At 41.2% G+C, this 18,321-nt stretch overlaps 2 protein-coding genes across 2 annotated transcripts; both read right to left on the minus strand.

Moving 5' to 3' along the window:
- Positions 1-3,953: 3,953 nt before the first annotated feature.
- Positions 3,954-6,545, minus strand: kcnf1b (potassium voltage-gated channel, subfamily F, member 1b). The gene has a single exon (XM_044047923.1). The coding sequence runs from the start codon at positions 6,447-6,449 to the stop codon at positions 5,130-5,132; it is 1,320 nt and encodes a 439-aa protein (XP_043903858.1). The 5' UTR covers positions 6,450-6,545; the 3' UTR covers positions 3,954-5,129.
- A 2,374-nt stretch (positions 6,546-8,919) lies between these two features.
- atp6v1c2 (ATPase H+ transporting V1 subunit C2) lies at positions 8,920-16,036 on the minus strand. Its single transcript, XM_044048033.1, has 13 exons — positions 15,908-16,036; positions 15,422-15,489; positions 14,620-14,705; positions 14,082-14,144; positions 13,859-13,953; positions 12,958-13,049; positions 12,289-12,384; positions 12,133-12,201; positions 11,424-11,516; positions 11,244-11,331; positions 11,046-11,143; positions 10,809-10,929; positions 8,920-9,335 (listed from the first exon to the last, which is right to left on the minus strand). The coding sequence occupies exons 1-13, from the start codon at positions 16,034-16,036 to the stop codon at positions 9,240-9,242; spliced, it is 1,194 nt and encodes a 397-aa protein (XP_043903968.1). The 3' UTR covers positions 8,920-9,239.
- Positions 16,037-18,321: the final 2,285 nt, after the last annotated feature.

Below are 18,321 nucleotides of genomic sequence, written 5' to 3' on the forward strand. Positions count from 1 at the left end.
CTGTTATTTTTAAGACTGGAGCCATGACAACAAGAGGACCATGCACTGCTGGTGAGGGACACTGGTTGTTGGTGTGTGTGTGTGTGTGTGCGTGTGCTTTTCAAGATGAAACAAAAAGTGGAGAGAGGACGTGTTGCTATAATGATGTCGAATGAGGGACAAAAAGAATAAATGATTAGCCTACATGATGTGGTTTGGAAGGACAGACACTGCACTCACTTTTTACCACGCACCTTTGTCTTGTAGCTTAAAATGCAGAGGACAAATCACATAATATGGCTTTGAGTGATAAGAGATTTATTTGCCTGGAATCTGTGAAAGGCAGGAATAAAAAAAAATATTGAATATTGTTATTAAAAAATCTCTCTTTCCTGATCTCTTCTCCTGAGATCAGATGAGCACAGACCATTTCTTCTGACATTAAACCTCAACTGTGGCAGAAATGTAATATAACATAAATACCAATATTTATGTTATAGTATAAGTATAATTGATTTAAATTTAAATAGAAATTTGACCTTGACATTGTCATTGCACACTCAATCTGTACAATTAAATTGGATGCCAAAAAAAACATAATGTGCCGATAATAATAAAAACTACCTGTGGAGGGAGCTACCACAGAGTTGTCGAGGGTGATGATCAGGTCTGTGGTGGGAGAGCCCTTTCCTGGAAGAAAAAGAAACTTGGTTTTGTCGAGATTGAGTTTCAAGTGATGGGCAGACATCCATTGAGAGATGTCAGTCAGACAAGCAGAGATCTGTTCTGCTACATGTGTTTTGGACCGGTTAAAAGAGAGAATGTCGTCAGCGTAGCTGTGATAGGAAAAACCATGAGAGTGAACGAAAGAAGAAGAAGAGGAAGAAGAGGAGAGGGCCCAGGACAGAACCCTGAGGGACCCCAGTAGTTAGAGGACAAGGTTTCCGACACAGATCCTCTCCAGGTTACTCTGTATGTTCGGTTTTGAAGATAGTTTTGAGACTATGGCAAGTGCAGAGTCTGAGACACCTAGTTCTTGAAGGGAGGAAGTAAGGATCTGGTGGTTGACTGTGTCAAACGCTGCAGAAAGATCCAAGAGGATGAGCACAGAGGAGAGAGAGGCAGTGTGGAGTTGCTCAGTGACAGCAAGAAGTGCAGTTTCGGTCGAGTGACCTGCCTTAAAACCAGACTGATGAGGATCGAGAAGGTTGTGGAGAGTTGATTAAAGATAGCACGCTCCAGAGTTTTAGTAAGAAATGGAAAAAGAGAGACAGGTGGGTTTTCTAAGGAGGGGGGTCACGCTGGCCTCTTTAAGAGCGATAGAGATGTGTTAATGAGATGGGTGAGGAAAGGAAGAAGATCAGAAGTGATTGACTGAAGAAGGTGAGAAGGGATAGGGTCAAAGGGTAAGTGGGTGGGGCGGTCAGAGGTTATAAGGGAGAGAACTTGATCTTGAGATAGAGGGGTGAAAGAGGATAGAGAAGGAGCGTCAGATTTAAAATGTCCACTTCCATTTTTTTCTGCTTGTATGGGGTAAAAGGACACACACACGCGCACACACACATACACACGCGCGCACACACGTGTGGGTTTTAATTGTTCTGAACCTTCTGCCTGGGGGCATCAGTTCAAAGGGAGAGGATGGGTCTTTGAATCTGGACTGGGTTGTTTTTAAGCAGGGGAGAGGGCAGAGGGCAGCCCATTATTTTGTGTCAATGACTCTCTGGAGGGGCCACACGGCGGTGTAGTGGTTAGCACTCTCACCTTGCAGCGAGAAGACCCGGGTTCGAGCTCCGGTTGGAACAAGGGCCTTTCTGCATGGAGTTTGCATGTTCTCCCTGTGTATGCGTGGGTTCTCTCCGGGTTCTCCGGCTTCCTCCCACAGTCCAAAAACATGCAATGTGGGGATTAGGTAAATTGGACACTCTAATTTGACCATAGGAGTGAGTGTGAGAGTGAATGGTTGTTTGTCTGTGTCTGTATGTAGCTGAGATTGGCACAGCACCCCCCGCGACCCTCTGGTGGAGGATAAAGCGGTAGATGATGATGATGACTGACTCTCTGGAGTGCTTTCTTCTCTGCTGCTGGACAGCTTGCAAACCACACACCGATGCAGTATATTAAAATGCTCTCCACCGGGCGATGACACAAGCAAAACCCCTTTAAAGGAAGAAGATTGAGTGGGTGTAATACAGTAGTGTCACTGTGTGTTTGGTGCAGTGCTGTGTACATCGACAGACCTGAAACAAAGTGTGTGAAACTTCGCCTAAACCCTAACTCACCTATTCACACGCCCACGATACTATATTACTATTACCAGTGGGAACTAATTAAAAATGACTGATCATTACTATTAAACCCTCCTTCAATCCAAAGCTATTTACTGTCAATTTCTCCTCTAGGCATAGATGTGCACTCTGGGACCAAAAGGATTGTGGAAGAACTCTCCTGTGAAGCATCAAAGCACACGGGGGAAGTCAGGTATCGACAACAAGGCTTTTACCGTCTTTGAAGGATTTATGAAAGAAGAGATCCATCAATCAAACGCAGCAAGCGAGCCACAGGCAGAAGTGGATTTTACTTAACAACAGGCTCATACAATTTCAGACTGGTTTGACCAGTCATTACAAGCTGTGGTCAGCAACGTATTATTTTAAACAGCATGTGCCTATGCTTATAGGTCACATATTCAGGCTTTAAACTTGTGTTATTTTGTCTTTGTATGTGTTATGTGAGTCAAAGTTATGATTTGTTTTATGTAGCATTTTTAGTAGCGATATAAAGTAGCAATAATTGTGCAGAAGTCACAAAATATATGTTTTCCTTTTCTTCATAAAAATGAGCCAAGTGAAATTTGAACTGTGACATATTTCCAATTTTAAACATTTTGAGTACTTTTTGCTCAGAGGTGTTTATATAGTTGGTGAAAATGAAAAAAAAATCATCAGATTGTCTAGGTTGTGCTGAAAAAAACCGAAATCAGACACTCAATGTTGCACATTCTTAGTCTCTGTATGTACTGTACGCTTTAACACAGCAATGAAGTTAGTACGAAGCACTGACACAACCTGCATGGTTTCATGATTAAGCAGCCTTTTCCAACTGGAAACTCAAGTTTGTGTTGCTTTCAGTTAGTTGTAAACGATCTTTGACGTGGAGTTTTTAATGCATTCTTTTAATGAATGTTGCATCCTCCTTCGTGTGTTAAATCTAAGCCCATATGTAGTCCTATACCCTGGATGACGGTGAGTGTGCTGTGCTTAAGGAGGCAGTGTCGTAGGACTGTGAATACACCGTCTGTATCTTAAGGAACTCATGCATGGTCTTAATGTCTTAAACAAGGAAACCAGGTCTGCTTATCTCTCAATCTTTGCAGACAAAGTAATGGCTATTCGATCTATTGGCCCTGTATGTAATTAATTAATTTTATGGTTTAATCTATGCAATTATTGTAAAGGACTTTGTGATTTTGTCTGTGAAAACCGTTATATAAAGAAAATGACTTACTTATTTTCTTACTTTTTACACTGCTCACTTCCCGCACTCAAGACCATGAAAATCATGGCACACAATCATGGAGATGTTGATCCACTGCTGCTTCAATCAGTAAATAAAAATGATCTTGTGACTTCGATGTTTGAAATCCTTAATTTAGATTAACCTAAGGAACACAAACTTTCCAAAATAATGTAGTAAGAGCAGTTCTTGTGTCTTCACTGGGTAAAATCAAAGATTTCCTTTGTGGACTTTGGTGTGGAAGAGTGAAAAGGACATAAAGGCTGTCTAACAGTGAAATAAAGTGGCAAACATACAGTATTGTTAAGACGGCATAGGCTTAAAAACACATAGTGTACAGTATATTCAAGTGAATGTTTCGCTAAGTGGCCATGTTTTCAGTGAGCCTGTGTCTACTTAAAAACAATATATATTTATACATATATATACATATACAGTATATACACTAAAAAAAGCTCTCCTCACCCAAAAGATGCATCTATAATCTGATTACTCTTTTTGTCACACACCTGTTTTCTGGATGCTGCATCTTATGTGTTTAATTGAATTTTGAGGCGTTTCTTTTTAAGTGACAGTGTTCAGTTGCTTTTATTCATTTTTTATTCTGCAGTCATGCAGAATTTGAAAGTCAGACAAAATCTTGGCTAATCTGAACAGATTGCAGCTTTAGAAGAGCACAGAAAAACTGTTCATCCTTCATTTAAAATTGTATTTCTTACTGTTTATAAATTGTGTGTGTGTTTTTTTTACCTTAACCCCTATTTATGTAATTATGTAATGACTCTCTAAGCATGATTTATTTTCACATGCACACATTTTAATTTGAGAAGAACAGCGGCCTTCACAATGAGAAGAGTCACAGGTGAGATACTGTATCTTGGTGCAGAGGCAGAAGCACATCACACATTTCCCAGTGAAAGCAGCAGCAAAGGAAAGACATCAATGCTATCTTATCTACAGGTGTTGGTGAAAGGAGCTCGTTTGAATACACTTACAAGTACCACGTTTTACAGCCAAACCTTAGGAGTTTCAAATTCTCTGATGTTGATTATGACAACTGGCTATATAATGTGATGGTTTGTGTTTTTCACTCAATAAAATGTAATACTGCTTAAGTCTAAAATGTCTTTATTATAATGTCAGACAGTACACCTTTTGTGAATGGAATCTTAGGTTTGTAGACTGCTCACTCCTCCACACCAAAATCTGTCATTAGGTCATTTTGTTTAATGGAACAATTCCAATTACCAAAGCCACAAAGTAAGATGTTTTAACTTAGTGACGGAAGAAAACATTGGATCAACAAATCTTTGTGTCATAATCTAATATTGTTGATTTAATCAATGGACTTTGGCGAGGGGTATGAGTGGATACATACTTCAGTTTCCAGTCAGAAAAGGCTGTCTAAGAGTGAGGTCTTAGACTTAATCAGGCATATAATTCATTACGTAGATTTTTAAGGAGCTTAAATCTGTTGGCTGCCAACATGTGCATGCATGTTGGTTGTGCTTGTACCACACTTTAAAAACCTGACCTATCCCTTTAACTTACCCTTACATTAAGTCTTAATACAATAAAAAATAAAAAATAAAGTCTTGTGTTGCTCAGACTGCCGATGTGCCCACTGTCTCCTCTTAATTCCTACTTTTCCTGCGCATGTCCCTTCCAGACTTCAGCTCCATCAGCTCCACCTGATGCTTTGCTGTGGTTTCAAGCACTTTCTGCTTGTTGTAAAAGACCACAAAGTTATTAATGATAGGGTGGATGGGCAGAGCGATGGCTATGACCCCGCACAAGAAACTGACAGCGGCGTTGCACTTCCCTAGCGTGGTTTTCGGGTAGATGTCTCCATAACCCACTGTGGTCATAGTGATGATGGCCCACCAAAAAGACTGAGGGATGCTCCTGAAGAGCGTCTCTGGGTGGCTTTGCTCCATAGTATAGGCCAGCGCCGAGAACACGAAGATCCCCACGCTCATGTACATGAGGAGCAGCCCGAGCTCTTTGAGGCTCCTCTTCAGCGCGTAGGTCAGAGTCTGTAGTCCGGAGGAGTGACGCGCCAGCTTGAAAATACGCGCGATGCGCATGATGCGCAGCGCCTGGACAGCCTGCTGGACATTAGCCAGCTCCATCATGGATGTGGTGCCGAGGTAGGTGAGCGACAGGACCACGTAGAAAGGTATGATGGCCATGAAGTCGATGACGTTCATGAGGGAGAGCGCAAAGTGCAGCTTGTTCGGAGAGGAGGCGAGACGCAGCAGGTACTCCGTCGTGAACCACATCATGCACGCGGTCTCTATCGCCTCCAGGGTCGGGTGCTCCACGAGTTTCCCCTCGGCATCTGTGACCTGGACCTCCGGGATGGTTCCCACGCACATCACCACCGCCGAGATCAGGATGGAGAGGAAGGACGCGATGGCGATGACGCGCGCCGGCAGAGAGGACTCGGGCTTCTCCATCAGCCTCCACAGGAACCTCTGGCACCGCTGGCTGCGTGTAATGCACCGCTCCACCTCCAGATCCTCCAGGATGACTTTCACCTTGTTGGAAATCTCCGTCAGCTCCTCCTCTTTCTCACTCAGGTAACTCTTACAACACTCATCCAAAACGCACTGGTCTATTTTCCAGAACTCCATCTCTTTGATGAAACAGATGGGACAGATGCCGTTTTTGATGTGGACTTCATCAAAGTAGTAAACGTCGATGATGCACTTGAAGGCATCGGGGTCTCGGTCGAAGTAGAACTCTTTTCTGTTCGGGTCAAAGTCGTCACAAAGCGACGAGATAACTTCATCGTTGTCAGTGGAACAGTTCGCCAGCTCGGCCAATCTGCTCTCCGGGTAACGGTTCAACATGTCACCTAAAAGCACCAGCCTCACTCCGCCGATGTTCACAGCAATCTCCGCCTGCGCGGTCTCATCCCTCCTGTAGTTTGGCCTCGGGATTGTCCACATTTTACTAAATAAATGAAAAGCGCAATGAAACAAGTCTGGAAGTTAATCTCCTGCATTAATGCCAGTGCTGAAATCAAGAGAGACTAATCAGATTATATGCATTATTGTCCAGTTTTTGAGCGTCTGCAATGTTTCCTCTTCAGACTCTTTTACGCACTGAGTGCCACAGATAAAACAGTCAGCTTCATCTTCACACCTCCCACCTTGCTCTCTCTCTTTCTCTCTCTCACTCTCTCTCTCGCTCCGTGTGTGTGTGTGCGCGCGCGTTTTTTTATGTGTAAAAATGTATAAACAAGTGCTAGCCCAAATATTTATGGGGCCCTAAGCAGCATTTGATTGGGGCCCACTCACATGTGCTTGTCTGTTATTGAAACCAATGTAACACATAATTATAGTTGAGTTATCCACACCAAACTTTTTGTAACCTTAGAGGGTAATAACATCACAAAAGTGGCCTAGTAGCCTCTTAATTTACAATTAATTAATTTCAAAGTGAAGCACTAAGTGTGGTGATACTTAACTTGAATAAAAAAAAACAGACATTGCATTTGTTGTAAACAATGTGTGCAACAAATGTGCAATCTTCAACTTCAAAATAGCTTAATAGGCAAACAGTAATTTCTTCCAAAAAGAAACTGTTACAAAATACAAGATGCTTAAATAATGACGTGTTACCCGCTGGTGTAATTTCACTGCTGTGAAAAAGGCTGGTGCTTTCACTCTCTTTGCCACTGGGGGGAAGTTTTACAGAAAATTACTTGATCTCCTGCTACTTTTACATCTTCATGTGATGCAATGTTACCTAAGCTCCAATGAGTGAGAGATATTCAGCTGCAACACATGACGTTATCAATACATGTTGCTAAATGTTGAATCTGAGAATTTTATAAACTACCTCAATAGAATCTCTGTAGATTCAGTAAGAGAATGAATGTTTTCTTACTTCTTGGTGGTTATGTTGTCTCTTTCCAGAACCATCTTCATTCCCTGGCCAACCGTGTACATAGCATTGGCTACGCATACATTTGTTTTGTCATTGTTTTTGATTCCGGAATCAATTCCATAAGCAACAGACATGGACAAGAGGCATGGACAACTGTAAGAGCACATACACATGTGTGTTTATCTGTACACATTTCTCCTTTAATTTTTGTAGTTTTTTAAAAAAAAGGTGTTTATTCACAAACATTAAAACATGCCAGATCAGTCCTTCAAGTAAATTACCGAAAATCCCCATCGTATAAATGCATATAAAGAGATAAATATAAAGTCAAATCCAGAATTTGCAGCTGCCAGTGTAAAGGTAAGAATAATTACAGAATTCAATTATATGAGATTACTGACCACAGCCGTAGTAACCAAATGACAGTAATGTAACTGTGATGTGACATAATATAAAGCAAAATAATAGAAGATAAGATAATCTTAAAAAGTATTGGTGAATGTTTCCTGTTCCTTGTTTTGTCTACAAATTTAATATCTTCTTTGGGAAATGACATGTACACAATGGTTTGTTTAGGCTGTTTAAATTAACTTCTTGGTCACAGTGAGATTGATGGCCATAACAAAAGTAAAGCACTGACCTAATACCGCCTTAAAATTTGTGTTTCTCTCACTACCTTAACTTTTCCTAAGTGCAATATTCCTCTGTATGATCTAGTTTAATATTTCCCATTTGTTTACAGTGTTGTACATTTCCTTGAGATGGCATATTCAATGAAGAAGGTTTTGTTTATCTTAATTGTTTTTTTCCACAGTCTCAATTGTTGTCACCCGATCCACTTTTTTTCATCTTTATTTACTTTTTCAAGTTAGCTTTATTTTTGTATTCCTCTGTGCCTGGTTCTTTTAATTTACTGACTCTGGGAGTTTTACACAAGAACTCCAGTGTGCTCAGACTGTCTGCTCATGCACAAATTGAATCTTCAATATTAAATGGAAGTCAATGCAGTGTTCTAAGAAGACTAGCTGTGCAAACGTCTGTGTGTGCCAGATAGCGAGAGTGAGCACTGAGGGACATGCTATGTGCTATGTTTACAACGTTTCCTGCTCCCTCAAGCATGGAAACTTTTCGGCAATGTTGTTTTGTCTGTTTATATTTACGTTTTTCAATGTACAGATCAAAAATGCGCATACAAAAGCTGATGAAAACGCACCTATTTATACCAGCACAAGTGACAACGTTGTCAAATGTCTTGTTTTTTCCACAAACCAAAATGATTCAGTTTTAATTATGAAGCAAAGATACCAGAAAATATTCACATTTAAGAAGCTGCAAAATCTGAGAAGTTATTTTAATTATTAAAGAAAACACTTAAACCGATTAAGTGATTATAAAAGTGCTTGGCCGTTAATTTGGCATAGATTAATAATTGATTAGTCGTTGTAGAGTGTTAAAACAAATGTACAGCTTTGTTAGTTATTATATCCACTTTATTACTGGGATTACTTCAACTGCTTGAAGCTGAGCGCTGACATTAATATTTACAGTACATGTTCATTTAAGAGAAAACAGTGAGTGACGTGTTTTAGGCAGTCAATTTATAGAAATGGCTCCGCTGGTAACCTGGCAGGATTATTTACACCGCCGCCTGAGGCCGGCAGTTGACTTCTGTCTCTCCAGGAATCGCCGCAAGAGACCTTTGAGGATATATTCTTCACTTAGTGTCAGGGGCCCATCACACTCTCAAAGCTGAGGGACTGTCCTGGAGAAAAGGCGAGAGAGCGTGTGCAACGGAGAGTTCTCACAGCATGGTGGTCGTGTGGGTATAAGCTCTCAGTCGCTGACCGCTAACTGATCTCCAGCACGTTGGTGTTGATGTCGAAGCGCACATAGGAGAAGTACTCCTGCTGACACAGTCCTGCTGGGATGTCACCGCCTGGCTGCTTTTTTGAGAAGGAGACACAGAAAAGAAAAAATGTACACGGTTACAAGCCATCACTACACTGTACAAGGTCACTTTATTTCACAGGCAGTTCAGTTTTGTTCCCTATGAACTATTTTTCCACCATGCCTTTATTTGCCTGCAGTAGATGTTGTTGTGTGGTAGCCCTCACTTTGACTCTCTTCACTGCAGTTGCCTGGCTGGGCCATGGATACATTTGCATGAGACAGATGTCATTTTAAGTGGGCCGGGCTGCAGATGGCTGATCTTCACTCCTCTGACATTAATGTGAAATCTGGTTGCACTCTTTATGAAAATGGAGAAATTCGACTGAATCACAGCCTTTTCCGACTGGAAACAAGTGTGTGTGTCTCCCTGCACTGAAGTCCATGGAGAAAATCAACAATTCAACAGATTCTAAAAAAAAACAAAATATGTGACCACAACTATGCAGACGACACTGCACTGAGCAAATGAATGATGGAATGTGCAGCTAAACAAAGACAACACAGAATTAATTTGTCTTTGGAGCTAAACAGGTAAGAGTCAAAGTTGAGTCCAAAAAGGTGGAACACATAACTCCAGATCTGAGGTCTTTACACCGGCGCCTCGTCTGCCAAAGAATAGATTTTAAAATATTGCTGTTAGTCTATAAAGCAATGAATGATTTAGCCCCAAATTAGCGGACCTGATGGCTCACTATGAACCATCCAGACCATTAAGGTCATCTCGGTCAGGTCTGTTCTGTGGCTCAAATATCTGGAACAAACTCCCAGAAGAGTGCAGGTCTGCTAAATCAATTAATTCCTTTAAATCTAGCCTGAAAAAAATCTAAATTAAATTATCTTCACTGCTGCACCTCAGCTGTAACTGCAGCTTTTAGTTGATTTTCATTTCCTTTTTCTCCCCCTCTTTCTTTTACCTCTCCATTTAAATGGTTATATAGTGTTTTATTATGCCTTTTATAACTTTAATGCTGCTGCTGCTGCTGCTGTATTTTTCTTTCGTTTTATTATAAATCACTTTGAAATGCCTCAGTGTTGAAATGTGCGATATAAATAAACTTGCCTTTCATATAAATGAAGAAAAAGAAGACTTATGACTGGGAAATCAAGCAGGGGGCATATTTGTTGAAAGAGTAATGTCTGCCATTGTTTTCTCAACTTGAGGGCTTTTTGAGGATAATTTAAGGCTTTTCTGTTCACTTGTTGAATTCAAGATATTACATTGTTGCTGTTTTGTTTCATTTTTGTTGTGTACGTTCATGTGTTATATGTGTGTAATGTGGAAACCCATGTCTGACTTCAGTTTAACAGCAAAACAGAAGAAACGGCTGTGACCATATTCCCTGTCACGTGGAGAATAATAACCATGAGGCTGTGAATTCCTTTGATGAAATATGAATTAAACATATTTATGAGGCACATTTGAAGCAGTGAAGTTGAGGTTTGCTGCTCACGTCTGTCTTGCCCGCAGTGGCAGTAGCAGTGGGGTCCAGGTGTATGAAGAGGGAGGCGAGATCGTCTTTAAGTTTCTGCGAGTGCTTACGCTCAGTCTGCAGCAGGAGAGCCTGGTAGCTCACAGGTAATCCATACCTGGCAGGGGACATTTCTCAACAGTCTACTCATGCGTGAATCGCACGTCAACTTACATTCATTCATTTACCAGAGTAACTGAGTGAGAATCACTTTATCACGTTATCGGCACTGACCTGAGGACTGATTCCACAAACACCCTCAGTGCTTTCAAGTGAATCCAGGCTCGAAACGTCTCACTGTAATTAACCTTCAGCCAACGCACAAAGATTCCCTGGGGAGGACAAAACCACATTTATAACACACTGCAGAACACAGAGCACACACTCACACACACGAAACTGTACAGAGAGAATACATGATGTTTGACGCACATATTGCTCCTTTTTGTGAACACTAAGTTGCTTCCTCTCCCGCTGCTTCGCCTCCTCCAGATCAAAGCTGTACTCACGCACAGTGAACCTGTGTGGATCAGAGGCTGCACTGTGGTAACTCACTCACACTCATCTTCTGACTCTATGTGGGTTATGTTTCGAGGAGCCCATGCTGCTTACTTGCTCTGCTGGGCTTTGGCTTTGAATTCACACACAGCTCTTTTGAAGAGGGTCACAGAGAAAACGCCGCTCTCTCCTTCTTCGTGCAGCTTCCTGTGTCATGGTCACAAAAAGAGGAGTGTGGCCTGTGGCTGTTTTCATTGTATTTATTAATTTAACGTTAAATAAAAGAGCCAAATGCAAATCAAGCACTGTGAGACATAAAGGCTTTTTAAAGTATGAGATTCTATCACAAAATCAACGTATTGGCCCCCAAGCACCAGGAACCACCCAGAGACATGGACTCCTTTTTTTTGTCCATTGTCTATGCAATAATATTAATTATTTATGAGTACTTTATGTGACAAAAAAAACTTTAAAAATGAGATGACCAAAAAACAAATTTACAGTAATGTGTGGTTCACGGATATAATTTGGTTGCAGTAGGCACCTTCACCACTAGATGCCAGTATGTACAGTATACAGCGCTAGAGCATGAGAGTGTTATAGTTATGAAATTGTATAATTTACTATCATGTGTTTTTTTCATGGGAGACATTTTGACCACTGTTGGAAAAGCACAGGTGTAAGCGAAGAAACTGGCCACAGAGACTCTTACTTTCTCTCTGGTAATGGAACACCTGTGGTTTTCTGGCCTGTTAGGATGCTGAGAGCAGTTTTGTCGGTGCACCTGTGCCTGGATCAGTGGTAAAAAAAAAAAAAACCTCACCTGCTTGACCGAGGAACCACAAAGTCTGACAGAGATTCATAGGTCCTCTCCCACTTCAGGTAGTTCCCTCTGTCACATAAAACAAATGTACACCAACACGTCGACACAATCATGAATTTACATCCACTCATGTTTCAGAGCGTATCACACACTGACCTGCTCACTACGACCAGCAGAGTGGTGAGGTACTCAGAGAACACCAGGTCCTCCTTTCTCACAATGCCATTTAGACTGCGAGTTTGCAAGTTCCCACTGGAAACAACAGATATTCCAGTTCAACATCTATTCTTAAAGGGATGGTTCAGGTTTTTTGAAGTGTGGTTGTATGAGGCACTGTCACAAAGCACTATTTTTTTTGTTGCTGGTGCAGGGAACAAGCCTGAGGTACAGACACTGTCTGTCAGTGGGTACACAAAGACAAAACAGGTATTAGCTACTTAAAACCAGTTTAGAAACGGCAGTACAATGGAAAGATAAAGGGGCAAAACTTTAATTAAATATATTGTGAATTTGAGCAAGGGTTGGTGTAGTGGTTAGCACTTTACATGCAATATGGGGATTAGGTAAATTGGTCACTCTAAATTGAGGAGTGAATGGTTGTGTGGGCCTGCAGTGGACTGGCAAACTGTCTAGGGTGTACCTTGCCTATGCCCGGTGTGAGTATAAAGCGGTAGATGATGGATGGATGGATGAATTGAAGCAAGATTTAGTGTTTCTGTTTTTCTTTGTGTCCATGCAGGTCGCCATGTTTTCAATTCTATCAACATGTTAGTACCTTGTGCAACCCCACTCGAAAAAACTATCACTCGAACTGATACTACTCACTCAAGTTCGTACTCGAGACTTTGCAAGCTTGCTTTCACGTTGTTGTACGCTGTGGATTGAAATTTCAATTCAGTCTCCACCAGGGAAACGTCCTGAAAGACATACAAGTATTATTATATTATTATAGTATTACATGAGTTTGTGTGGATGGAAGTGAACACTCCTACCACTGTGTTTCTCTCTGTGTGCTAATATATGCCCACTTATGTGAGGTCCAGTCACATCATGTCTTTATTCAAATGTCCAGTGTAAAATTGAATGGTGATCAGTTTTCATCAATGTGTTAATTTAGTTTTTATAAGTAAAAACTGTGTTTTTATCACCTATAGCATGAGTCCTCTATATGACTTCAGCCACAGCTGTTGTTTTCTCAATTTCACCCAAGACTTTCTTTTGTGTTTTTCAACTGTTAAAAATGCAGTAATAAATTAGTGGAGAACCTTTTATAAAGGGACAGTTCATGTTTTTGTGTTTGTTTGTTTGTTTGTTTGTTTTTTTTCATTAACCAAAGTCCATTTAAAAGAACAATGATTTTAGCTCTCATGACACTGAAGCTGCTGGTCTACTGCTGCCTCCTTCCGAATTTGTGAATCAAGGATTTCAAAGTCAGAAATAAAAAGTGACATCACAGACCTCATTGTTTTGTTGGGAATGGCTGTCTAATGGCAAGACAGAGCAGCAAACACATTCTCAAGGTAGTGCAGGCTTAACACCTTAATTCAGTGTCTATTATTTCAGTTGAGCCTTTTGTTAAAGGCTTAAATCTGTTTTCCTGGCTTCCCTTTTCAGCTCATACAGGACATAGTTAACAGAATATAAGACTCTGGCTATGTGTGAGTGCCTAATACCACACTCTATGTAGATACATATCGCTAATTAAATCCTCATTTTCACTTTGTACCTTGTTGATGATATCTGCCAGGCTAGAGAGTGGCAGAGCTGTGGGATACTTGGCTTTGTCCCACTGAAACTTAGTCACGTAGCTCATCAGGTCTGCTGAGAAACACACACAGTGCATGAATTAGCAACCGCCGTGAAATAAAAACATGCGCATCCACACCACACTTAACAAGTTGACACTGTATATATTGCACACAAAGGAGAAAATAAAGCAGAGAAAATACCCCTAAAAGACTTGAGGTACGCGTTCAGTGGTGACAGGACAACTCTCTGGTTTATGCCGTGGTCTGATGAGGGAAAGTGATCAGAGACAGTGGTTAGTCTGATCTATGTTTTGACAGTAGTTTTTCTGTGTGTGTGTGTGTGTTCTTTTGTATCTTTGTAAGTATCAATTCAATTCACGTATAAACCAAGGAGAGGGGACATAGGCATATAGTTATAGTGTCCTCAGGAAGCATGCTGCTCGAGAACATGTGTGTGTTTCTGTCATAAACACTGACCTTGTCAGGACCAGTAGTCCTCATGGAGACCAAAACCTGGTCCCAATGAGGCAGAACCAAATGTCTGAGGAACTGGTTAAGTTAAGGGCCAGGATTTGAATTGTGGTTAGGTTAACTTTAGGATTAGTCATGAACTTGTTATGGTCTAAATGAATGGAAGTCTTTAAAAGTGTGTGAACCTGTGTTAATTATTTTGTAGTTCAAAATAAGGAGAGGTTCTGGACCTCTTCAGCATTAATTTGGTCCAAACTGGGAGACTCACCTCCATTGGCGAAGACATTTTCCAGCACTTTGTCAGCAGCATGCTCCATCACCTCCTTCATACACTGACCTGTTTTTTTGATCACACTGACAAGACAAGAGGAAGAACATTTTCAAAATGTTAAACTTTTTTTTTAACTTATTCAATTTCAATTTACTGTGGAGCTGTCAACTTTACACCCTCCTTCATTTTGTGTTCCCACCCCTCTGGTGCTGACCACCTTGTTGTTCCCTATCTCCTTTAACCTTAATTGTCATTCCACCACTTAATATCGTGTTATAATGAAAACATGGCCTCTGGATGAGGCACAGCTGCCAGTGAGATGATAGAATATACAGACTATAATACTAAATATGTTTACTAGCAGTATTTTTATAATAGTAATATCAAGACATGTAATTATTATTATTACCAACATTAAATTGCACATATACAGTATATATATACATACATATAAGATTATAAGCTTGTTTGGTGTTTAATTACAGCTACTTGCTTAGTTTTAGACTTATTTTGCACATTTCCACTTTCTGATGTTGTTAACAGACTTCCTATCTTAGTCTGTGTCAGATCAGATATACCAACAATGCATTTAAAATCAGGAGGGAAAACTAACCGTCAGCTGTCCCTGACCATCAATTAATCATGGCGCAGACCGCACACGCGCTTAGAATTACTGGTTGTAATTAATGACAAAGTAAGGTACAAAAATGTGAGAAATGGAGGAGCCATTCGCCACAACCCAGCATGAGTAGATAATTCAGTTAGCTATGTCCATGTTGTAACTGTTTTTTCTTCTTACCTTTCTGTCAGTTTGTCGAGCATAGAGAGGTCATCTGACATAGTGAGGAGGCTGTCCAGTACCCCCACCTGAGGTCACAGCATACACAACACAGTTAATGATACTGAGGCTGATGCGGCATTGTCCATCTGACATCATCGAGAGCTCAAATCATTTATCACGAGCAGCAGCTCTCAGGTTTTTGGTGACCGCATATGCCAGTCACAGTCAGGGTTTTCATGTAGGAACTCTTAGTAGAACTGAAAAAGTCAAATAAAATTCCACTAGCATTGCTCAAACTAGGTGAAATGGGTCAGATGGAATTTTTGCCTCAAACTGTAGGAGCAACCTGAGCCTTTATCGCTTCACCTGAGAAGGACACCAAACACCATCATCCTCTGCAGACACATTCTACTGTACCGGTACAAACACAGAGCTGATATACACCTTCAGTTCTTCTTCGACTCTTTTAATAATGTCATTTTCCGAGATAACGAACAGCCTCACCTTAAGATCCGGAATATGGAACTTGCAGCAGGAGGCCCGGTCGATTTTGGCAATGGAGCGTTTGAGTTGCTCTACATTGGACAAACTGGTCTTGTCCAGAGGGACAGAAATCAACCACAAGTCTGTCATGACTCCAAGTGTTTTCAGACAGGGACCTTCAGTCCAATTCCTCCGGGCTTTGGCACCAAACAGACTGTGACCCAGAACAGACAAACATAACTAAAGCATATGTTATTATATCATTAAAATCATATCTGTTTTTTTGACACTTATTTTATCTTCTGATGAGATTACCAGTCTCTAAATTTAGATTTGTAAAAGGAAAGAGAAATAACGTATTAAAGCATTCTTACCATCAGGTCATCCTCGTGACTGTCCTGTGTTGGTCCCACAGTCAGCGTCTGTCCCAGAGTCACAGTGTGAGCAGCAGCTCCACCTGAGGCTGACTGACACTGAACTCTGTCATCACACCAAGCCCTTACATCACTGCAAGGACAATAATTGGACATTATTGAGTTAATCTCTATATTGATTGGCTTTATATCTAAGAATTTCTACTATAGCCTATTTCCAATCATTCCTGGACACACTAAATAATTGCAGACAAAATCTGCAAAAACTAAAGCATTCTATTTTCAGGTCAAACATGATTTGCTCTGCCATATTCTTAAAGTGGAAACTGTATTTCTGTATCTTATTAAAATTGAGGCCCTCCTCCTTAATAGTGAAGTTATTAATATTATTATAATTACTCATATGATTATTATTGTGGCTACAGTTACCTGCAGCCACAACCTGCTATTTTAATTAATGTTTTGATGGACTACTGCAACCCAGCAAAACTGAGAAAGATTGAGAGCCCCTGCATGGCACCATCCTCTTAAGTCAATATTCTTAAACTGTGGTATGTGTACCACCAGCCAGTGGTACATGAGCTTCCTCTGGGGTACCTCTGGTAGATCAGAAACTTCCTCCAAGTACCAGGTATATAATGGGAGAGTATAATGATTTTATACTGGAGCTAAGCAACATGGGTCACACGGTGGAATAGTGGTTAGCACTCTCGCCTTGCAGCGAGAAGACCCGGGTTCGAGCCCCGGTTGGAACAAGGGCCTTTCTGCATGGAGTTTGCATGTTCTCCCCGTGTGTGCGTGGGTTCTCTCCGGGTTCTCCGGCTTCCTCCCACAGTCCAAAAACATGCAGTGTGGGGATTAGGTAAATTGGACACTCTAAATTGACCATAGGAGTGAGTGTGAGAGTGAATGTTTGTTTGTCTCTAGTTGTGTGTGGCCCTGCGATGGACTGGCGAACTGTCCAGGGTGTACCCCGCCTATCGCCCGATGTAGCTGAGATTGGCACAGCACCCCCCGCGACCCTCTGGTGGAGGATAAAGCGGTTAGATGATGACTGATGGCTAAGCAACATGAAACAGGAGTGACAGGTTTTTGGGGTACCAGTGAAGAGAATTAGGGTAAGTAGGAGAACGTCAAATATGTTAGGGGTCTACATGGTAGAGATGCTGGCAGTGCTGGTAGCATTAAGATGGGTGGAAGAGGCTAGACACAACAAGGTACTGATTTGCTCACATTCTTCATCAGTTCTATCGAACGTGAAATCATTTCCTTCTAATAGCCAGCAAGACATATTGTATGAAATTCTTCAGTCAGTTACTAGAATAATGAAAAGAGGTCAGGTTAGATTTATGTGGGTGCCAGTGCATGTTGGGGTGAGGGGGAATGAGAGGGCAGATGAATTAGCAAAGAGGGCATTAAGGAAAGGGAGAGTAGAAATGGAAGTGAGTGTCAGTAATGCTGAGGTTAAGAGTGTCATCTGGGGGAAAATCAATCAAATATGGCGAGAGTTGGGATAGAGAGGGTAGAGGGAGGCATTTATATCAAATACAAAACAGCATCAGGGCAGTAGGGCAGGTATGGGACACATGAGAGAGGAGGTTGTGATAATGAGGTTAAGGCTAGGGCACTGTGCACTGAATAAGTCACTTAAATTGGTAGGGAAGCATCGACAGGACGGTGTGCAAGGTGTCAGGAAGAGGAGGAAACTGTGGAACATGCACTTTTGAGGTGTAGGGCATATGAGGCATATAGAGAGGTGATGAATAATAGTCCCAGAAAATTAGGGGATCAAGAATTTAATTTAAAAGGGATTAATGGAAATGAGTGAGAAAGCACGAGTGAGGATAGTAGTGAAGTTCTTCTATAGGATATAAAGTGGGACAGAAATGGGGATAATATATAGGGTAAGAAGAGTGTGTTCATGTGAGTGTATGTTGTTAGGGTGGCCTTTTTTCTGGTTCACACTCTAGAGCAGAAGGGGGCGGTAATGCACCTATAGATGGATGCCAACCGCCGTAAAACAAAAAGAAGGAGAAGAAGGGTTGCATGGGAACTGTGCTC

The sequence above is a fragment of the Solea senegalensis genome, linkage group LG16 (genome assembly GCF_019176455.1).
Source record: "Solea senegalensis isolate Sse05_10M linkage group LG16, IFAPA_SoseM_1, whole genome shotgun sequence".
Taxonomy (NCBI): Eukaryota; Metazoa; Chordata; class Actinopteri; order Pleuronectiformes; family Soleidae; genus Solea; species Solea senegalensis.